This window comes from Benincasa hispida, chromosome 10 (genome assembly GCF_027475165.1).
Source record: "Benincasa hispida cultivar pf3 chromosome 10, pf3_genome.v1.1, whole genome shotgun sequence".
Classification (NCBI taxonomy): Eukaryota; Viridiplantae; Streptophyta; class Magnoliopsida; order Cucurbitales; family Cucurbitaceae; genus Benincasa; species Benincasa hispida.
Window position 1 is genome coordinate 31,438,684 of NC_143487.1, and position 22,696 is coordinate 31,461,379.

Sequence of the window (22,696 nt, forward strand, 5' to 3'; positions counted from 1 at the left end):
TTTTCATAACGAGCTTTTCTTATCAGAATGACTTTCTAAAATGTGATTTCATTGGTGTTTGTTGGAACGTAGTCTAAACAATGTATGAAAATAGCATAACAAAAGCGAAAACAATCACTACCAAGGGTTTTGGATTTTGCGAGAAAGAGTGAGAGAGAAAGACAACGAGAGAGCGCAAGAGTGAGAGGGAGCGACAACGAGAGCCACTGGAGCAAGAGCAAGAGAGAGCAACGACAAAAGAGATCCATGTGTATTAGACGATATTCATCTGCTTGTACAACTTAATGAAAAAAGTTCTCTTGCATTGAAAATGATAGAAAAGTGTCTACTAATTCAACATGGAGGTGATTGGTATGAGAACCAAAATTTGTATATTGGAGGCGAGCTAATAGGAATTATTGTGCCTATTACATTGAAGTATGAAGAACTTAAAGCTCACATTTATAGGGTTACAAATGTAAGTTCTTTAGAGTTTGGTGTTATCATGAGAGTTAAATATAAGCTTGACTATGAAGCCCCTCCACAATACATATGGAACGATGGTGATGTTCACTTCCTTCTTTTCCAGGAAGTTTTTTGTAGAGTTCAGCTATTTGTAATGCTAAAATCGAACCATGACGGAAATGTGAATATGAGTTATGATAATATGGGGGTAGGCAGACAATACGAGGAATCATATGAGCTTAATCGAGAATAGTGTGATATTACATTGTCTATGAACACACAACTATCAACATTATCAATAGACAATGACGACACTAATTTATGGTACTTGGAAAGAGAAAATTAATGTAACGGACTTATGCTTGGTAATGAGAGATCAGTAGATTAACTTCAATGGATTGTGGTTCTTCAGAAGAGCTTGATCCTTTTGTGGCTGGTAATGATAGATCAACAAGATTGAATTCTATGGATTGTGGTCCTTCAAAAGAGCGTGATCCTTTTGTGGCTAATAATGAGAGATCAACAAGATTGAATTCTAGGGATTGTGGTCCTACAGAGGTGCGTGGACCTGCAATGGCTATCAATGAGAGATCAACAAGATTGAATCCCAAGTCTTCATGTCGTAGAGGAGAATTGATTATGCTTGATACCTCTTCATCTGAGACAGATGTTGAAGTTGGTCAATTTTTTTTTTAGTAAGAGTGACTTGAAAATGAGATTGTCTATTCTGTCCATAAATAATAATTTTGAATATAAGGTAAGGAAGTCAAGTAAGTCTTTGTTCATTGTCAAATGTATTGGGGAGATTGTAAGTGGAGCCTTCGTGCAGTGAAAATCTCAGGATGTGATATATTTAAGATCACAAAGTATATGCGGTCACACACATGTTCTATTGGAATTTTGAATCATGACCATAGACAAGCAACAACTGCGGTAGTTGGGTAGCTAATCAAATAAAAGTTTATAGGCATAGGATGTGTTTATAAACCTCATCACATCGTTAAGAATATGAGAAAAGAGTACAACATAAACATAAGACGGCGTAAACATAAGTTATGATAAGACATGACATGCAAGGGAAACCGCTTATGCTCTTGCTAGGGGTACACTAGAAGAGTCATACGCCGTTTTACATGCTTACGGTGAAGCATTAAAAATGAAGAATCCAGGTACAAGGTTTGAAATCGAACTTGAAAATGATGTGCATTTCAAGTACATGTTAATGGCATTAGGGCCTTGTATTAGAGGTTTTGCAAGTTGTCGGCTTGTGATAATTGTTGGTGGATTTCTTTGAAAGGAAAATACAAAGGGACCATTGGTTGACATTTCCATGGACGGTAATGACCAAATATACTCGCTAGTATATGCCATAATGGACAATGAAACTGATCGAGCATGTAAATGGTTTATGTCGAATTTGAAATGTGCCATTAGTGAACCCCCTAATTTGGTGTTCGTTTGATCAGACGGTATCTATTGGCAACGCCATTCGTTCAATTTTCCCTACATGGATTGTGCACGTACCACATAGAAAATAATATTATTTCGAACTTTAAGGACAATAAGGTTGGTGAGATGTTCAAGGATGTAGCCAGGGCATTCTGGATGTCAGAGTTCCAAGCACACTGGGACCAACTTCATAATTTTCGAGATGGTGTTGTAACGTAATATTTAGAGGATATCAGTCTTGAAAGGTGGGCACATGTTTTCTAAACAGAATGAAGATACGACAATATGATGTCCAATAATGTAGAGTGTTTCAATTCCTTGACTAAAGAATATCTACAGTTACCCATAATATGCTTATTGAAACGTGTTCGAGCCCTCATCTAGTCATGGTTTTACGAACAAAAAAATTATTGGGCATCTCGAACGATGTTACACTTGGACTGCTGCAAAAATTGATTAGCAAGTGAGTATGATAAGTGTAGATGATATCGAGTTGAGTTGATTGATTGTTATAGGGTGCATGTGCGAGACAATCTATTGGACGGTATTGTGAACCTTCATATAAATGAATGCATGTGTAAGGAATTTGACTCACTCGATATCCCATGTTCGCATGCACTTGTGGCTGCCCAGGAACGAAAAATCCCCATTCAAAGTCTTTGCAGTCAACTTTATAGCATTGACTCCCTCATGGTTGCTTATGTAGAGCCTGTAAATCTGCTCGGTCACATATCTGAATGGAAGAGACCTCTGAGATATGTGGAAAAGAATATTGCACCTTCTAGAAGAGTGGTACAGATCGTGTGATGAAGAGTACGAAGAATACCATTGAGGGGAGAATATCACACATAAATAAAATGTGGTAGGTGTGAAAATTATGGGCATAATCGACAAAACTGCAGTGAACTGCTCAGGTCCAGGCGACATACTGAACATAGTCATAATGAATCAAATGTTGGTCAAGTTTGATTTTCTATATGCCACTTTTAATCCTCACTGTATGATCTATGTACGTTGGTCGAAATTCAAATGATTATATCTCTTTATGACTCATTCTGTAAATGTCTCGCTCTTTCTTAGTGTCGCTTTCGCTAATCTTGCTCTTTCTAATAATGTTACTAAACATATTTATATCTCTTTATGACTCGTTCTGTAAATGTCTCGCTTTCTCTTAGTATTGCTCTCACTAATCTTGCTCTCTCTGTAATGTTAGTAAACATGTTTATATCTCTTTATGACTCGTTCTGTAAATGTCTCGTTCTCTCTTAGTATCGCTCTCGCTAATTTCGCTCTCTATAGCAAAGTTACTAAACATGTTTATATCTCTTTATGACTCGTTCTGTGAATGTTTCTGATAACTTGTAGAAATACAAATTATTTATACTATTTTATTTAGATATTGTGGCTAAAAGAAATGAAAATTGCATCGATAGTATAGAAATTGGCTAAGAAATGTGAGAATTATAAATTATCGTCAATACACCCACTAATACCATTGCGATGGTAGAATAGAGTGTTTCAATTTCTGTTTTGCAGGAAATCAGTCGCCGCATGCGTTAATTATTCAAAGATAAAAGAAAGAACACATCTACATCACATTGTGCCCATCATTCAGGAATAAAGAGATGATCAACGCAATGATGGCGCATGTGACAATCGATCAAGAGCTTAGCGATCAACGCAATTTCAACCGCATGCGGTAATAAAAAATAACATCGCATGCGGCGATCGATCAAAGATGTAAAGAGCAACGCATTTGCAGAGAATTTTGACAAATATACAGGTTTCAGTTGTGCATTTCTGACGGGTTGATTGCATAATAGAAGGAATATTCACTCCGCCATTTCAGGAACTACCATAACCATAAAGTCAAAGAGCCAAGCTTTACCTATAAATAGCTTCTGCAAATTCATTGAGAGATATACTTGAATACATAGAGACGTGTATATATTGATTTTTGAGAGAGAGACTGGTCTAAGCGACTTCCAAAGTAGATCAGGGATAATTACGAGACAAGGTCGAGAGGTGAGTTTTCGAGCAAAGAATCCTTCCAATCCCCGCCGTTGAAGCTCTATACGAAGGTCAATTCTATCAGAAGAGCAAGCCTGAGAGGGAAGCTCTCCTCTCCATTTCTATCACATGCCGGCAAGCAAAACCTCCGTCCAGGATTTGTGTCAAGACATTGACACTTTTCTGTATTTGTTTCTAATCTCTTTTTCATCATCTGTATTCATCTTCTTAATCTTTCATTCACACCATGTATCTAACGCTTAATCTTATTATTAAATGTTATGATCATTTCCATTGTCATCTCTCTTTCTATTTTCGTTCATCTATAATCCATTTTCTCTATGATATTTTCCTAATTCCCTGGGTATATAGCAAGAATTAAGCAAGTAAATTAATTTGTGTTAAGAAAATAATTATGTTTAGTCAAAGCATGCTCGATGGCATCTTCACCTGTGAGAGCAGAAGTGAAGATGTTATTCCGCCTATCGAGAGAAGGTTGGAAGAATGCATTAACTAAAGTGAGAAGTACTTCCAGAGATGGAAGAAACCTTGCGTTCATCACGTTCATCCCTGTTTCACCATAGAGATATGGGAATGCAGCCGATCACCGAAAGGTGTACGCCAAGGGAAAGCGGAACCTTAGTTACATCTTTAACGCAATTAATAAACTTGCGATGTTCTTACTATTTATTCCTTCTATTTCTGATTCATCCATAAAGACTTGCCATCGCATACCACGATCCTTTGTATAACTTCACAGTCAGTCTCGAACTCAGTATCATGTATCATGTATCATGTATTGTATTTTGTATCATATTAGGTTAGGATTTTATTTTCAACGCAATTTATTTTATCAACGCATTTTATTTCATCGCACTTTAAATTCCTATATAAACCAATTCTTTATTAATTGTAAAAACCAATCGCATGTATCACAAAAGTAACGCATTAACAAAAACAATCCCTGTGTTCGACCTCGGATTATTCTGAAAAACTTGCGTTAGAATTATACTTAGTTTCAGCGTAAGGAAACCTGTGACACACATTACTCTATCACATACTACAAGCATATCATTAACAACACATATTTAGAAGTAGTATCACATAAAGACTAAAGATATAAAAACATCGTGTCAAGTTCATGGCACAGTGCACACATAACATAGCATAACATTCTAAATTTAGCGTTACAAGTTTATGGCACCGTTGTCGGGGACATGGACTTGTTCATTCATTCGCATTCATATTTGTCCACATGCTTAAAGATATAAATTTAGCGTTACAAATTTATGGCACAGTTGCTGAGGATTGGTAACGATTAGTGTTGAATACTTTTGTGGTATTTTGCAGAATAGATCTCTTTGTACTGGCTGTTTATCGCGAAGAGCAGTCTAATGGTTTATGAGTACGGGAATTGATCTGAAAATTCTAAGCTGACCCAGAGATCAAGTGTATTTTTCGCGGAAGAGAACATCAGGACCAAGTTAGGCGAAGAGGAAACATGGCTACTAATAATGAGGCACCCGAAGAGAATCAAAGGGAAAATTGACCAGTGCAAGACCCTGTATTTCTTGCTGTCGACCACAATATCCCAATGAGAAACTATGCGGCCAAATTTTTATAACTTCTCGCCTGGAATTTCAAGACCCACGGTTGAGGCGAATGCAAGTTTTGAGATAAGGCCGATAATGCTGTAAATGATTCAAAATGCGGGAAAATTCGGAGGTCTACAAGGAGAAGACCCGCATGCTCATTTGACTTGTTTCGTAGAAATATGTAACGCATTCTCTATACCTGGTGTGACTCCAGAAGGAATTAGATTGTATCTCTTCCTATATACACTGTAGGATGAGGCAAGCAGGTGGGCTCAGTCACTAGAGCCAAATGAAATCAACACATGGGATCAGTTGGTCGAGAGATTTATGAATAAATTCTTCCCTTCAACTGTCAATACAAGGAGACGGAGGGATGTGTTGAATTTTGAACAAAAGGGTTATGAAACTTTGAGCACCACCTGGGTGTAATTCAAGCAATTAGTGAAGAACTATCCGCACATTGAGATTCCCAATTGCGTTCTGATGGAGACTTTTTGTAATGGCTTGGATCGATCAATGCAAGCAGTTGCTGATGCCTCCGCAATAGAAGGATTAATGGACAAAACGTATACGGAAGCAAATATCATCTTAGATCGCATTTTGCGAAATACAGATGAGTGGTTAGATAACGAGTATGAGGAAAGAGGTTCGAAACAAAGAAGAGTAGAAGATACCATTGTATCAGCTGATACAATGAACACCCTGGTAGACCAGATGACCATAATGACCTCGCTTCTTCAGACTATGGTTATTCAGCAAGGACATCTCTCTAAAGGTTCAGCGCAAGCCAATGCATTGACACACGTGGCTGCAATAAATTGTGTTCAATGTGTAGAGGGACATTCAGTGGAACTCTGCTCGTTGAATCAACAACCCGTATACTCTATCTATAACGAATCACTCGACAACACGTACAACCTTGGTTGGCGGAATCACCGAACTTTCAGTTGGGGCAGGAATCACAACTAGGGAGGCCAAGGTAATCATCAGAACAGTTATCATGGGAATCGAGGCAACCCTCCATTTTTCATTAATCAAGATCAAAGTCCAGGTAATCTTTAGAGTATACCACCCTACGACCAACCGTTCTTTTCTGACACCTCTTGCAGTACCTCTTTTTTGGAAACATTATTGAAACATTAGATTGAAAAGAGCGAGGCAATTATGTAATCGCATGCTTCCTCCTTTAGAAATTTCGAGGAACAGATTGAACAGCTTGCGATTGAACTTAAGAATAAATCGCCTGGTACGCTGCCCAGCAGTTTGGGAGCATCGGGGCCACGTGGTAAAGAACAATTTCAAGTAGTGACATTGAGAAGTGGTAAAACAACAGTTCCCATGTCATCTGTACCAGATTCGGTAACAAGACCAATAGATTTAACCATCAACGATGACCCGTCAACCATTAATGACAAAGTTACCAATTCAGAAGAAAGTACATCTACAAAGGATGAATCTCAACAAGACTCTAATACAAAGTCAACGCAACCTCCAGCTCCTAAAACATAACAAACACAAGACCTCAATGAACAGCCAATTGAACAGGAAGTACGGCGGGATCCTCCACCTTTCCTGTCCAGGTTGAGAAAGAAAGATGACAACAAACAATTCCAGAGGTTCCTAGACGTTCTCCGACAATTACATATTAACATTCCCTTGATAAAAGCATTGGAACAGATGCCGAGTTATGTGAAATTCCTCAAGGACATACTTGCCAATAAGAAGAAGATCGGGGAGAATGAAAATGTTGCGTTAACATATGAATGTAGTGCGTTGTTTCAAAACAACATCCCCACCAAAATAAAGGATCCCAGGAGTTTCACATCACCCTGCTCAATAGGGGGTAAAGAAGTTGGGAATGCGCTATGTGATTTGGGGGCAAGTATAAATCTCATGCCCTTGTTAATCTTCAAAAAGTTAAATATCAGCAAAGCAAGACCTACCATGGTTACGTTGCAGTTGGCCGATAGATCAATAACGCATCCCGAAGGCAAAATAGAGGATGTACTTGTGCAAGTAGATAAATTTATCTTCCCTGCTGACTTTATCATATTAGATTATGAAGCTAACAGAGAGGTGCCTATCATCCTAGGTTGCCCATTTCTTGCAACAGAATGAGCACTGATCGACGTACAAAAAGGAGAGCTTACCATAAGGGTCAACGATCAACAAGTTAAATTTAATGTACTCAATACGTTGAAATATCCAGGTGATATAAAGAATTGTCAATATGTTGAAGAACTGCAGGATGATCATTGGCACGAGCCCCTAGGAGAATCGAAGGACGAGGATTTTGGGATCGGCACAATGTGGGAGGAAAATTGTGCCGCAATTCAAATTGAGTCAGATTTTGAAACGCTCAAGTTATCTGAACGAACAACGCAACATACTAAGCCATCCTTAGAAGAACCACCCATGTTAGAATTGAAGTCGTTGCCTGTGCACCTCAAATATGCTTATTTAGGAGGCAATAACACTTTACCGGTTATTATATCTGCCTCACTAAGCAAAGAGAAGGAGGAAGCACTGATTCAAATCCTGAAAATCAACGCAAAGGCTTTGGGACGGACCTTGGCAGACATTCGAGGAATCAATCCCTCGTATTGCATGCACAAGATTCGTCTGGAAGAAGGAAAAATAGAATTAATAGAAAGGCAACGTTGGTTGAACCCTTCCATGAGGGATGTTGTGAAGAAAGAGATAATGAAGTGGCTTGATGTAGGCGTCATTTACCCTATGTCTGATAGTAGCTGGGTAAGCCTAGTGCAATGCGTTCCAAAGAAAGGGGGAATGACAGTCGTCACCAACAGTAAGAATGAATTAATTCCCACAAGGACAACTAGGGGTGGAGAATATGTATAGATTACCGCAAATTAAATCTGGCCACTAAGAAGGACCACTTCCCACTCCCGTTTATTGATCAAATGTTGGATCGACTTAGGGGGAACGAGTTCTTTAGTTTTCTTGACAGCTACTCAGGGTACAACCAAATTGCGATTGCGCTGGAGGATCAAGATAAGACAACCTTCACGTGCCTGTTCGGCACATTTGCATTCGTTGCATGCCATTTGGACTCTGTAATGCACCAGGTACCTTCCAACGATGTATGATGGCAATATTTTTAGATTTCTTGGAGGAGTTAGTCGAGGTATTTATGGATGATTTTTCAGTTTTTGGCAATACTTATGACTCCTGTTTATCAAATCTTAAAAAAGTCTTAAAGAGATGCGTGGAAACTAATCTTGTTCTGAACTGGGAGAAATGCCACTTTATGGTTGAAGAAGGAATTGTTCTAGGTCACAAAATATCAAAGGCGGGATTGGAAGTTGATCAAGCGAAAATCGACACAATTTCCAAGTTACCACCACCAGTCAATGTGAAAACACTTAGGAGTTTTCTGGGACATGTGGGATTTTATCAAAGATTTATCCGTAACTTTTCTCAGATCGCAATGTCCCTAAGTGCACTCGTTGAGGTTGACCGCGAATATGATTTTGATGATGCGTGTGCTGAAGCATTCCATACACTGAAAAATGTGCTCATCACCGCACTAATTCTGATTGCGCCAAATTGAATGCAACCTTTTGCATTGATGTGGGACGCTAGTTAATATGCAGTGGGTGCAATCTTGAGTCAGCACAGGGACAAGGTTTTGCATCCTATCTATTATGCCAGCAAAACGTTGAATGATGCACAGGAAAATTATACAACCATGGAAAAAGAAATGCTCACAGTGGTATTTGCATTGGATAAGTTTCGACAATACTTGATTGGAACAAATGTTGTGGTGTATACTGATCATTCTGTGATCAAATACCTTATGACAAAGAAGGATGTGAAACCAAGACTGATAAGGTGGCTATTACTCCTACAAGAATTTGACTTAGAGATCAAGGATCGGAAGGGCACCGAGAACCAAGTCGCAGATCATCTATCAAGATTAGAAAATTGTGAGGTTCGGGAGAAAGAAAAAGATATTGAAGAAAGATTCCCTGACGAACTGCTGATGTTGGTATGCATTAATGTTCCATGATATGCGGACATTGTAAACTTCATCGTTTGCGGCCAAGTACCAGAAGACTACACGTACCAGCAGAAGAAGAAGCTGAGACATGATGCCAAGTTTTATTTCTGGGATGACCCCTTTTTGTATCGACATGGACCTGATCATATCTTGCGTCGATGCGTTCCTGAACATGAGGCCAAGCACATTTTGGAGCTTTGTCATGAGTCCCCTTATGGAGGACATTTTGGGGGACAGTGGACCATCGCAAAAGTCATACAGATTGGCTATTTTTGGCCAACATTGTTTAAGGACACCCATGCCCATGTTGTGCAATGTGATAGATGCCAGAGAACGGGGAACATGTCTAGAAGAAATGAAATGCCTTTGACTTCAACCTTGGAGATTGAATTATTTGATGTATAGGTTATCGACTTAATGGGCCCTTTTCCGCCTTCAGAAGGTCATCAATATATTCTGGTCGTGGTTGACTATGTATCAAAGTGCGTTGAGGCCATTGCATGTGCTAAGAACGATGCGGCCACGGTGGCGAAATTTCTCAAGAAGAATATTTTTACCCGATATGGAATGCCTTGGGCCTTAATCAGTGATGAAGGCTCACATTTCATCAACCGCATCATCACCAACCTGTTGACCAAATTTAGTGTCAGCCACAGAGTTGCAACCGCATAACACCCACAAACCAATAGGCAGGCAGAAATTTCTAACCGAGAGATCATAACTATCTTGGAGAAGGTAGTCAGTACCTCTAGAAAGGATTGGTCACCCAAGCTCGATGAAGCACTGTGGGCATATAGGACTGCCTTTAAAACTCCAATTGGCATGTCCCCATATGCTCTAGTTTTTGAAAAGCTTGTCATCTGCCTCTCGAGTTGGAGCACAAGGAAATGTGGGCAAGCAAGAAGCTGAACTCTGATTTAGCAATCACGGGGAAAGTTCAGAAGCTTCAATTGAACCAACTGGTCGAGTGGCGAATGAACGCCTATGAAAATTCCAAGCTCTATAAGGAGAGAACCAAGAAATGGCATGATGACCGCATAAACAACCAGACATTCTTCGAGGGTCAACAGGTACTTCTGTTTAACGCGCGTTTGCGACTATTTCCAGGGAAGTTGAAGTCCCATTGGTTTGGGCCATTCCGTATCAAGACTATCTTTCCCCATGGCGCAGTGGAGCTAACAACCAAAGATGGGAGCAACGCATTTAAAGTCAATGGTCAACGAATTAAGCCCTACTATGGGGGTGACGTGGATCGATGCATGGAGACCATTGACTTAGGCAAGCACGATTAACTACTTGCGGGGATGCTATTGCGGTAACTCTGAAAAACTTCTTTCAATCAGCATCCCTATATCTATGTTTAATTGCTTTCTTTACAGCTTTCATTTACTAATTTCTAAATTGCGTTATTTATTGCTTATTAGAATTAGTCTTTAATGCTTCATGTGTTTACTTTCAATTTAATTTAGTTGTGTATTTCCATGTCGTGTTTAATTTCTTTACTTTTATGCATTAGTAGCGTTGTTCTTAAAATTTCTGTGAATGACTGAATAAAATGATGAACACCGTAAAGTTTATCGATTTACTTGTTTGATGAATTAAAAAAAAAAGAAAAATAAAGATTGGTATGCATTGCGATGATGGGTGCATCTTGTGACAACAAGATACACTTTGCGTCCATCCAACCCAAATGCATTGCGTTGAGGGTGTGTTGTGCTCGTATGTATTTTTTGCTCGTCCTTCGCGAAAATGTTCTATGTTGAGGTAGAGTCGTGCCAGTAGAAATACCGTGCACCCGTCCTCCAGAAATGCACTAAGTTGAAGGGTGTGTTGCGATGATACATGCGTTGTTGCCCGTCCTCTGCAAATATGCATTTGTATTAGTGGAAACATGGTGTTAACCTTTAATCTTGCACCCGTTTGAATCAAATACAAAAGATAATTTAATTCATTATTTTTTTTCTACGTATAGAAGCTAATTCATGATTCTTTGTACATGCTAAAATTTTGTATTGCATTATTTGTAATTCTTTGTATGCTCGGTTAATTTTTAATACAACTAAGTAACAATTCTTTCTGTATGCGTTAGCCTCTTATTTATCATCCTCTGTCAATTATTGTGATGTTCTTTATCTTTTCTTTTGCATTATTCATTGTGCTGCCATGATGAATTATATGCATACACTTAGTAACATTTCCCACACTTTGTATTTTCTAACTAACACTTAGATAATTCGTAGCAATAGCACTACTACCTTTTATCCTTCAAAATTCTGCTCAAACCTTCTTTTCAAAATTTTGACTAAGTGTTTTGTCTATTTTGTCCAAAACAATGCAATGAGAACCTTGCGCATCTCTAAATTTGGGGGTGGGGAAGGTCTGAGCAGATGTGATCAAGTGGATGCAGTCATTAGAAAAATGCGTTCATTGTTAAAAAAAAAAAATTCATATGAAACTCCAATGTCAGCGCAAGGGAAATTCCAAAACAATCCCAACCTGATAAGAGTTATTTGTGAAAGGAACCTGCTCGTAGTTGGATGTTCGCATGACACCCGTGGGAGCAAGCCAAAACGAAGGTGGGTTTCTAAGAACGATGCAACATGAAAAGAGAAAAAAAATGGGAGAAAAATAAAAGAATATAAGAGACAACTCCTCTGATTAGCAAAAGTTAAACTTAGCTGAAAAATCAAGAGTTTTGAGATTGGCACACAAGTAGGGCATGTTTAGGAATTATCAAGAATAGAAAGAAATTACGTTGTTAAGTAATGTTGTCTAGGTGGAGCATTTGGAGCAACCAATCGACACAAAATGTAGGATAAGAACTGAACAATATTGCCTAGGTGGAGCATTCGGGGCAATTGATTGGACGGTATTGTGAACCTTCATATGAAGGAATGCATGTGTGAGGAATTTGACTCACTCGGTATCCCATGTTCGCATGCAATTGTGGCTTCCCAGGAACGAAAAATCCCCATTTTAAGTCTTTGCAGTCAACTTTATAGTGTTGACTCCCTCATGGTTGCTTATGTAGAGCCTGTAAATCCACTGGGTCACATATTTGAATGGAAGAGACCTCCGGGATATATGGAAAAGAATATTGCATCTCCTAGAAGAGTGGTACAAATCGGGTGACGAAGAGTACGAAGAATACCATCGAGGGGAGAATATCACACACAAATAAAATGTGGTAGGTGTGGAAATTATGGGCATAATCGACAAAACTACAGTGAATTGCTCACGTCCAGGCGACATACTAAACATAGTCATAATGAATCAAATGTTGGTCAAGTTTGATTTTCTATGTGCCACTTTTAATCCTCACTGTATGATCTATGTACATTGGTCAAAATTCAAATGTTTATATCTCTTTATGACTCTTTCTGTAAATGTCTCGCTCTTTCTTATTGTCGCTTTCGCTAATCTTGCTCTTTCTAGTAATGTTACTAAACATATTTATATCTCTTTATGACTCGTTCTGTAAATGTCTCGCTCTCTCTTAGTATTGCTCTCACTAATCTTACTCTCTCTGTAACGTTAGTAAACATGTTTATATCTCTTTATGACTCGTTCTGTAAATGTCTCGTTCTCTCCTAGTATCGCTCTCGCTAATTTTGCTCTCTATAGCAAAGTTACTAAACATGTTTATATCTCTTTATGACTCGTTCTGTGAATGTTTTTGATAACTTGTAGAAATACAAGTTATTTATACTATTTTATTTAGATATTGCAGCTACAAGGAAGGAAAGTTGGGTCGATAGTATAGAAATTTGCTAAGAAATGCGAGAATTATAAATTGTTGTCAATACACCCACTAACACCATTGCGATGGTAGAATAGAGTGTTTCAATTTTTGTTTTGCAGAAAATCAGTCACCGCATGCGTTAATGGCTCAAAGATAAAAGAAACAACACATATACATCGTATTGTGCCCATCGTTTAGGAATGAAGAAATGATCAACACAATGACGGCGCAAGCGACAATCTATCAAGAGCTTAGCGATCAACATAATTTCAACCGCATGCAGTAATAAAAAATAACACCGCATGCGACGATCAATCGAAGATGTAAAGAGCAACACATTTTTGGAGAATTCTGACAAATATATAGCTTTCAGTTGTGCATTTCTCATGGGTTGATTGCGTAACAGAAGGATATTCACTCTGCCATTTTAGGAACTACCATAACCATAAAGTGGGAACCACAAAGTCAAAGACCCAAGCTTCACCTATAAATAGCTTCTGCAAATTCACTGAGAGATATACTTGAATACATAGAGACGTGTATATACTGATTTTTGAGAGAGAGACTGATCTGAACGACTTCCAGAGTAGATACGAGATAATTACGAGACAAGGTCGAGAGGTGAGTCTCCGGGCAAAGAATCCTTCCAATCCCTGCCGTTGAAGCTCTATACGAAGGTCAATTCTACCAGAAGAGCAAGCATGAGAGGGAAGCGCTCCTCTCTATTTCTACCACACACCGGCAAACAAAACCTCCGTCCAGGATCTGTGTCAAGACGTTGATACTTTTGTGTATTTGTTTCTCATCTCTTTTTCATCATTTGTATTCATCTTCTTAATCTTTCATTCACACCATGTATCGAACGTTTAATCTTAGTATTAAATGTTATGATCATTTCCATTGTCATCTCTCTGTCTATTTCCGTTCATCCATAATTCATTTTCTCCATGATGTTTTCCTAATTCCCTGGGTGCAAATAAATTAATTTGTATTAAGGAAATAATTATGTTTAGTCAAAGCATGCTCGATGGCATCTTCACCTGTGAGAGCAGAAGGGAAGATGTTATTCCGCCTATCGAGAGAAGGTTGGAAGAATGCGTTAACTAAAGCGAGAAGTACTTCCAGAGATGGAAGCAACCTTGCGTTCATCACGTTCATTCCTGTTTCACCATAGAGATATGGGAACGCGGCCGATCACCGAGAGGTGTACGCCAAGGGAAAGTAGAACCTTAGTTACATCTTTAACGCAATTAATAAACTTGCGATGTTCTTACTATTTATTCCTTCTATTTCTAATTCATCCATAAAGACTTGCCATCGCATACCACGATCCTTTGTATAACTTCACAGTCAGCCTCGAACTCAGTATCATGTATCATGTATCTTGTATCTTGTATCTTATATCATATTAGGTTAGGATTTTATTTTCAATGCAATTTATTTTATCAACGCATTTTATTTCACCGCACTTTAAATTCCTGTATAAACCAATTCTTTATTAATTAGAAAAACCAGTCGCATGTATCACAAAAGTAATGCATTAACGAAAGCAATCTCTGTGTTCGATCTCGGATTATTCTGAGAAACTTGCATTGGAATTATACTTGGTTTCAGCGTAAGGAAACTTGTGACACGTATTACTCTATCGCATACTACAAGCATATCATTAACAACGCATATGTAGAAGTAGTATCACATAAAGACTAAAGATATAAAAACATCGTGTCAAGTTCATCGCACAGTGCACGCATAACACAACATAACATTCTAAATTTAGCGTTACAAGTTTATGGCGCCGTTGCTGGGGACATGGACTTGTTCATTCATTCGCATTCATATTTGTCCACATGCTTAAAGATATAAATTTAGCGTTACAGTTTCGCACACTCTTAGTGTCACTGTCACATCCCCTCCCAGACTACTCTCTTAGCCTAGGAAAGGACATGACTATAGTAGTTATCAACCCTTTTATGACACTTACGACCTACTAACTCTAGTGGAAAATAATCTGATACCAACATGCAATCTCAAACACAGCGGCTGCCTCTATGGCTAAATAAACATTAACTATTAAACCCAAAACATTTACAGAGATTACATTAAGTGTTTCATAAGTCTCGACACCCAAAAGCTTAGTCCCTACATGAACAACTATAACATGTGTACAATATTTACAGTAACCACCTAGCAGACGGGTTACAATAACTCTTGTCTTTGAGTGGCAGAGCAGATGTAGAGCTACCTTTTGAGGATTTGACCGCTACCTGGGAAAAAGAAAAACATTTGAAAATGGGATGAGCTTGCTAGCCCAGTGAGTGACTTAAGAAGGAAAACTGATTCTCATGCATAAGTCTCAATAAAGAGATCACACTGAAATATAAATCTTATAGTAACCTTGTATTGAAATATAAACATTTTTCAAGCATAAAGCATGTAAAGTTGTTTTCATCATAAATCATTAAACTGTTACTTAGTTGAGAATAACCCTACAATGGTTAAATCCCAACGTCAACTACTTACTCAAGAGAGAACCCTTTTACTCAATCTCTGAATTTAAACTATCTACATGGATGTGATTATAACTAAGTACCGTCATACCTTAGGTACTCCTGCTCATATAACTTCTCAATGTCCCTCAGTATCAAACTGCTCGGATACCTTCTCAAATGTCCTTCAGTATCGAGCTTCTACTAATACTAGTCATACTATAACTTTCTCTTTAAAGCATGTAAAACATAACACACAGAAAACATGTCTTTAAATGTACTAACACATGCTTTGTGTATTTAAACCAACATAAATAATTTTTCCATAAACTTTCATACATGGCATGCGTTTAAAAACATAACTCATAGTTTGCTCTGAAACTACTTTGCAAAACTAGCTAGCATGAGAATAATGTTTCTTAAAACATGGTTTCTTTAAAACATTGTAAATATTTAGTCATTCAAAAATTTTAGGATTACTCCTCAAGGATTGATATGCTTCTAACACTGGTGTCAATCCTGTGGACACAAAAGCATATGTTTAGCTACTAGCATTGGTCTCCCTTTTGAGACTAACTTTTAAGTAAGCCTTGTGTTTAGCCTTCACCTAGAAGACTTTCACTCAAATGCATACCTTGCTGTAGGTTTACTACTTAGAAATTTCTTTAAGACTTTGGCTCTAGCAATACTTCCAACCGCTTTTCACAAACGCTTCCCACTTGTGCAACCAACACTTGCTTTAAGTGTTCCTTCAGCTGAACATAATCGTCCACAAAGGCTATTATGCATCCTAGCCCTCGATGCAAGCTTTCCTTAGCCCACACAGCAGGTCCAACGCATAGGAATGCACAACCCTTGGTCTATCTGAGCGTTTACTTCAAGCTGCCAGCTTACTCAACCCAAGCAGCTGCCTGCTTGTTCATGAAATTCTAGATTCAATTTACGAAATTAATAACTATAATTCTAAAGCTCATCTCAAAAAATTTCCTTCTACAAACTTGTTTAGAATTTTCTCAGGAAGCTTACCTTAAACTTTCAGCTTCAAAATTTTCGTGGTTCATCCTAGAGACTCAATTATTCATTGATAGCTCGGATTCACTTGTGAACAGAACCTCTTGTCACTTTTTCCCTTCTCCAACCTTATTCTGGTGAGACCTTCTTCCGGTAGTGTCACCTCTAAAACTATACTCTCAGAACTTTCCAACAACACCAAGATCTATCAATTTGCAGGGAGAAAATGATCAAACTGATCTTTTGAAGTTCAACCTCCCCTTTTTATGCAGCTTTCCACCGCTTACCATTAAAGCCTAGCGTGATACCTTCAGCTTAAATGGAGTTAAATCTGGTACTTAGGACAATTTTTGCTTTTAATTGATGGTTAAGACTAATCAATGAATGCTTCAATCATTTAGCTCATCGCCCATCGTATATCTCATCGTTCAGTGATCTCTCGCTGATGCTTATCACCCAGCGATCTCGTTGCCGCTCATCGTGTAGCACACAGCCCGTTGAACAGCTCTCACTATCGCTCATGGTGTAGCGCTGACGCCTATCATCTAACATATCATGCCCATCGTATAGTGCTCACGCCTATCATGTAGCACCATCGTTTAGAGTCATCGTCTAGCACTAATGTTGATTGTGTAACACCATCGCCTTATCGTTTAGCGCTATCGCTTAGCGCCGCACGTAGCTACACAATCGTCTAGCACCTCGTTTAGTGCCACTCGTAGCTACACGATTGTCTAGTGCATTACTTAGTATCGCTCGTAGCTACACGATCGTCTGTGTGTGCAATTCTAACGCCTAGGGCCCACGCTCGCGCACATTTGATGATGTTGCATACATGCTAACCTCTCAAGACTTGGCTGTCGCATGCCTTGTCCATGCATAGCTTTTTTTCTCTCGACCACACTTTGGCTTCCTTAAATGCCCAACTAACCTCTCAAATGAGTAAGGCCAATGCCCTTGACTCAACTCCAACGCCTAGCACAAAGCCAACACATGGGCAAACATTAGCCATTTTTTCTAGCTTCCAATGCATGGGTTACACTTAGCCAATTTTTCTAGCTTTACCCAAGAGTCAAGCTTTCAAACTCAAACTTTTCTTCTAACTTTTCACCCTTTTCCCTACAATTAAACATTAATTCTCACATTAACCTACTCACCATACTGATCCCAGTAGGGATCATACATAAGTAGAGAAATTAGGGCTCAGGGTGTATATTCTACTGTGTGTGTAGGTAGAGTTTGAGAACAAACTCATTATGAGTAGTATCAGTTTAACTATTCACTATGCGTATAGATGAAGTCGAGACAGACACATTCAAGGCTGAGGTTTGAATGTAACCTCGTATTTGTGATATGCTTGTATTATTATGAGTTGAAATAGACTATAGATGTTGCTTACCACTCACTGAGCTTCTTGAAGCTTATTCTTTTCTTTCATGTTTTTCTTCCCAGGTAGCGAAAGGTGAGGAGATCTAGGGTGCTGCTAAGGTCAAGGTCTACCACAAGCCACAATCACACTTCTGGGTTTTAGTGTTGTTGATGTAAACTCTATAGTTAAGCCTGAGTGTTGTTTAAACGTTGTACTGTTTGTAATAAGTGAGCTTAATCAAATAGTTGTTATTTATATCTTTGGCTTAAAGTTTTATGAGAGTAAAGAGTTTCAATTGGGCAGTAGGTATCACAAAAGGATGGTCAGTCTGAGCAGACGATTCAGACACTAGAGGACATGCTGAGGGCATGTGTATTGCAGTTCAAGGGCAGTTGGGATATGCATCTATCGTTGATCGAATTTGCATATAACAATAGTTATCATTCAAGTATCGGAATGGCACCGTATGAGGCTTTGTACGGGAGACCATGTAGAACTCCGGTATGTTGGAATGAAGTGGGCGAAAGGAAACTATTAGGCCCAGAACTTGTTTAACAGATATCAGACAGTGTTAAGATTATAAGAGAAAATCTTAAAACAGCTCGAGACCGACAAAAGAGTTATGCAGATAAGCAGAGAAGAGAATTGAAATTCGAAGTTGGCGATGAAATATTTCTTAAGTTGTCTCCATGGAAAGGAATACTTAGGTTTGGTAGGAAAGGGAAGTTAAGCCCGAGATACATTAGACCATACGAGATAATAGAACGAGTTGGCCCAATGGCTTACAGGTTAGAGTTACCTCCAGAGTTATCTCATATCCATGATGTGTTTCGTGTGGCAATGCTAAGAAAGTATGTGCCAGATCCTGCCCATGTGTTACCTGAGCAACTAGTGCTGTTGAAAAAAAATTTGTCATACGAAGAGGAACCAGTGGAGATTCTTGATAGAAAAGAGAAAGTCTTGAGGAACAAGACAATACCTTTCGTAAAGGTACTATGGAGAAACCATAGTACTGAAGAAGCTACATGGGAAGCTGAGGAGAAAATGAAAAACAAGTATCCACAGTTATTTAATTGACAGACTTGTAGCAGAATTTCGAGGACGAAATTTTCTTAAGGGGAAGGTAAATGTAATCCCTGAGCTCTAATTTCTCTACTTGTGTATGTTCCTTACTAAGATCAGTATGGTGAGTAGGATAATGTGAGAATTAATGTTTAATTGTAGGGAAAAGGGAGAAAAGTTAGAATAAAAGTTTGAGTTTGAAATCTTGGCTCTTGGGTGAAGCTAGAAAAATTGGCTAAGTGTAACCCATACGTTGGAAGCTAGAAAAAATGGCTAAGTGTTTGCCCATGTGTTGGCCTTGTGCTAGGTGTTGGAGTTGAGTCAAGAGTGTTGGCCTTACTCATTTGAGAGGTTAGTTGGGCATTTAAGGAAGCCAAAGTGTGGTCGAGAGAAGAAAAGGTATGCATGGACAAGGCATGTGGCAGCCAAGTCTTGAGAGGTTAGCATGCATCCGACAGCATCAGATGTACGTGAGCGTGGGCACTGGGCGTTGGAGTTGCACGCGCAGACGATCGTGTAGCTATGAGTGGTGCTAAGTGATGTGCTAGATGATTGTGTAGCTACGAGCGACACTAAACAATGCGTTAGACGACCATGTAGCTACGTGCGACGCTAAGTGATAACACTAAACGATGAGGTGATGACACTACACGATCAGCATTAGTGCTAGACGATGATGCTAAACGATGGCGCTACACGATAGGCATGAGCACTAGATGATGGGCATGATACGTTAGATGATAGGCATCATCGCTACACGATGAGCGGCAGCGAGAGTATTGCGATAGGCTGTGTGTTACACGATGAGCGGCAGCGAGATCGTTGGGTGATAAGCATCAGCAAGAGATCACTGAACAATGAGCTACACAATGGGTGGTGAGCTAAATGATTGAAGTATGTATTGATCAGTCTTAACCAACGATTAAAAGCAAAAACTGTTCTAAGTACTGGATTTAATTCCATTTAAGCTGAAGGTGTCATGCTAGGCTTTAATGGTAAGCGGTGGAAAACAGTATAAAAAAGGGAGGCTGAACTTCGAAAGATCAGTTTGATCCTTTCCTCCATGAAAATTGAGAGATCTTAGTGTTGTTGGAAAGCTTTGAGAGTCTAGTTTTAGAGGTGATACTGCTGGAAGAAGGTCTCATCGAAATAAGGTCGAAGAAGGGAAAAAGTGACTAGAGGTTCTGTTCACGGGTGAATCCGGTCCGTCGATAAAGAATTGAGTCTTAAGTATGAACCACGAAGAGTTTGAAGCTAAAATTTTAAGGTAAGCTTCCTAAGACAACTGTAAACAAGTTTGTAGAAGGAAATTTCTTGAGATAAACTCTAGAATTCAAATTATTAATTCCGTAATATGAATCTAAAATTTCATGAACAAGCAGGTAGCTGCTTGGGTTGAGTAAGCTTGAAGCTCAAAGTAAACGCTCGGACACTCCAAGGGCTGAGCATTCCTATACGTTTAATCTGCTATGTGGGCTGAGGAAAGCTTGTATTGAGGGCTAGGATGCATAGCAGTCTTTGTAGACGACCATGTGCAACTGAAGAACACATAGAGTAGGTTGCACAAATGGGAAGTGTTTGTGAGAAGCGGTTGGAAGCACTGCTAGAGCCAAAGTCTCAAAGAAATTTCTAAGTATTAAACCTATAGCAAGGTATGCGTTTGAGTGAAAGTCTTATAAGTGAAGGCTAAACGCAAGGCTTACTTAAAAGTTAGTCTCAAAAGGTAGACCAATACTAGTAGCTAAACATATACTTTTGTGTCCACAGGATTGAACCAGTGTTAGAAGCATATCAACCCTTGAGGAGTAATCCTAAAAGTTGTGAGTAATTAAATATTTACAATGTTTTAAAGAAACCATGTTTTAAGAAACATTATTCTCATGCTAGCTAGTTTTGCAAAGTAGTTTCCAAGCAAACTATGAGTTATGTTTTTAAACGCATGCCATGTATGAAAGTTTATTGAAAAACTATTTATGTTGGTTTAAATACACAAAGCATGCGTTAGTATCTTTAAAGACATGTTTTCTATGCGTTATGCTTTACATACTTTGAAGAGAAAGTCATAGTATGACTAGTATTAGTTGAAGCTCGATATTGAGGGACATTTGAGAAGGTATCCGAGAAGTTCGATACTGAGGGACATTGAGAAGGTATCTTAGTAGGAGCACCTAAGGTATGACGGTACTTAGTTATAATCACATGCACATAGATAGTTTAAAGTTAGAGATTGAGCAAAAGGGTTCTCTCTTGACTAAGCAATTGATGTTTGGATTTAACCACAATAGGGTTATTATAAACTAAGTAATAGTTTAATGATTTACGATGAAAATAGCTTTACATGCTTTATGCTTGGAAAATGTTTATATTTCAATACCAGGTTACTGTAAGATTTATATTTCAGTATGATCTCTTTATTGAGACTTATGCATGAAAATCAGTTTTCTTTCTTAAGTCACTTACTGGGCTAGCAATCTCACCCTGTTTTCATATGTTTTTCTTTTCCCCAGGTAGCGATCAAATTCTCAGAAGGTAGCTCTGCATCTGCTTTGCCAATCAAAGACAAGAGTTATTGTACCCCGTCTGCTAGGTGGTTATATAAATATTGTGCACATGTTATAGTTGTTCATGTAAGGACTAAGGTTTTGGGTGTCGGGACTTATGAAACTTGTAATGTAATCTCTGTAAATGTTTTGGGTTTAATAGTTAATGTTTATTTGGCCATAGAGACAGTCGTTGTGTTTGAGATTGAATGTTGGTATCAGATTATTTTCCGCTAGAGTTAGTAGGCAGTAAGTGTCATAAAAGGGTTGATAATTGCTACAGTCATGTCCTTTCCTAGGCTAATAGAGTAGTTTATGAGGGGGTGTGATAGGTTGGTATCAGAGCGTAAGATTTTAGGTAAAAGAGAGAGTTCATGCATTAGATTAAATCCCGTAAGTAAGTCCCTAACATGTGTACTTGTTAATTAGGCAAAGATGTCGAGGAAAAGTGGCAGGCTGAGCAGGCAGACAGAGGTGAGGAATGTTGACCCTACCAACGGAGGCCCTGAAGTTAGACAGGACCCAAATCCGAAGGGGAAGAGAGTTAAGACCCAGTATGGCCAGAGACGACTTCTGAAAATGAGTCGAGTACCCCACGGCTAAGAACGGATCCTAGATGAAGGATCGAGTATTTGATATAATCGCCCAGAGATTGGCGGCGAGTGTAGGGTCGATTCATACAGATCTAGAGAAGAAATTCAGCGTCGAGAGGCTGAAAGCTTTAGGTGCCACGACGTTTGGTGGAGCTACAGATCCAGCAGATGCTGAGGTCTGGTTGGACTTGATTGAGAAATGCTTTAGGGTTATGAGATGCCCTGAGGACCTTAAGGTCGAGTTAGCGGTATTCTTGCTGCAAAAAGTGAAGGAAATCAAACACGAGGATTTCCATGAGTAGCGGGAGGATCTTTCCAAAATTCAATCGTATATGAACATTACAATTACAATCACAAACGGAAACATACAG

General features: G+C 38.8%; 1 protein-coding gene across 1 annotated transcript; it reads left to right on the top strand.

Moving 5' to 3' along the window:
- Positions 1-10,409: 10,409 nt before the first annotated feature.
- Positions 10,410-10,814, top strand: LOC150033264 (uncharacterized). The gene has a single exon (XM_090306352.1). It carries the CDS (start codon positions 10,410-10,412, stop codon positions 10,812-10,814), a length of 405 nt encoding a protein of 134 aa, XP_090162478.1.
- Positions 10,815-22,696: the final 11,882 nt, after the last annotated feature.

Coding starts and splice junctions, on each gene's coding strand:
- LOC150033264 (XM_090306352.1), top strand. CDS start 10,410: ATGTGGGCAAGCAAGAAGCTGAACTCTGATTTAGCAATCACGGGGAAA.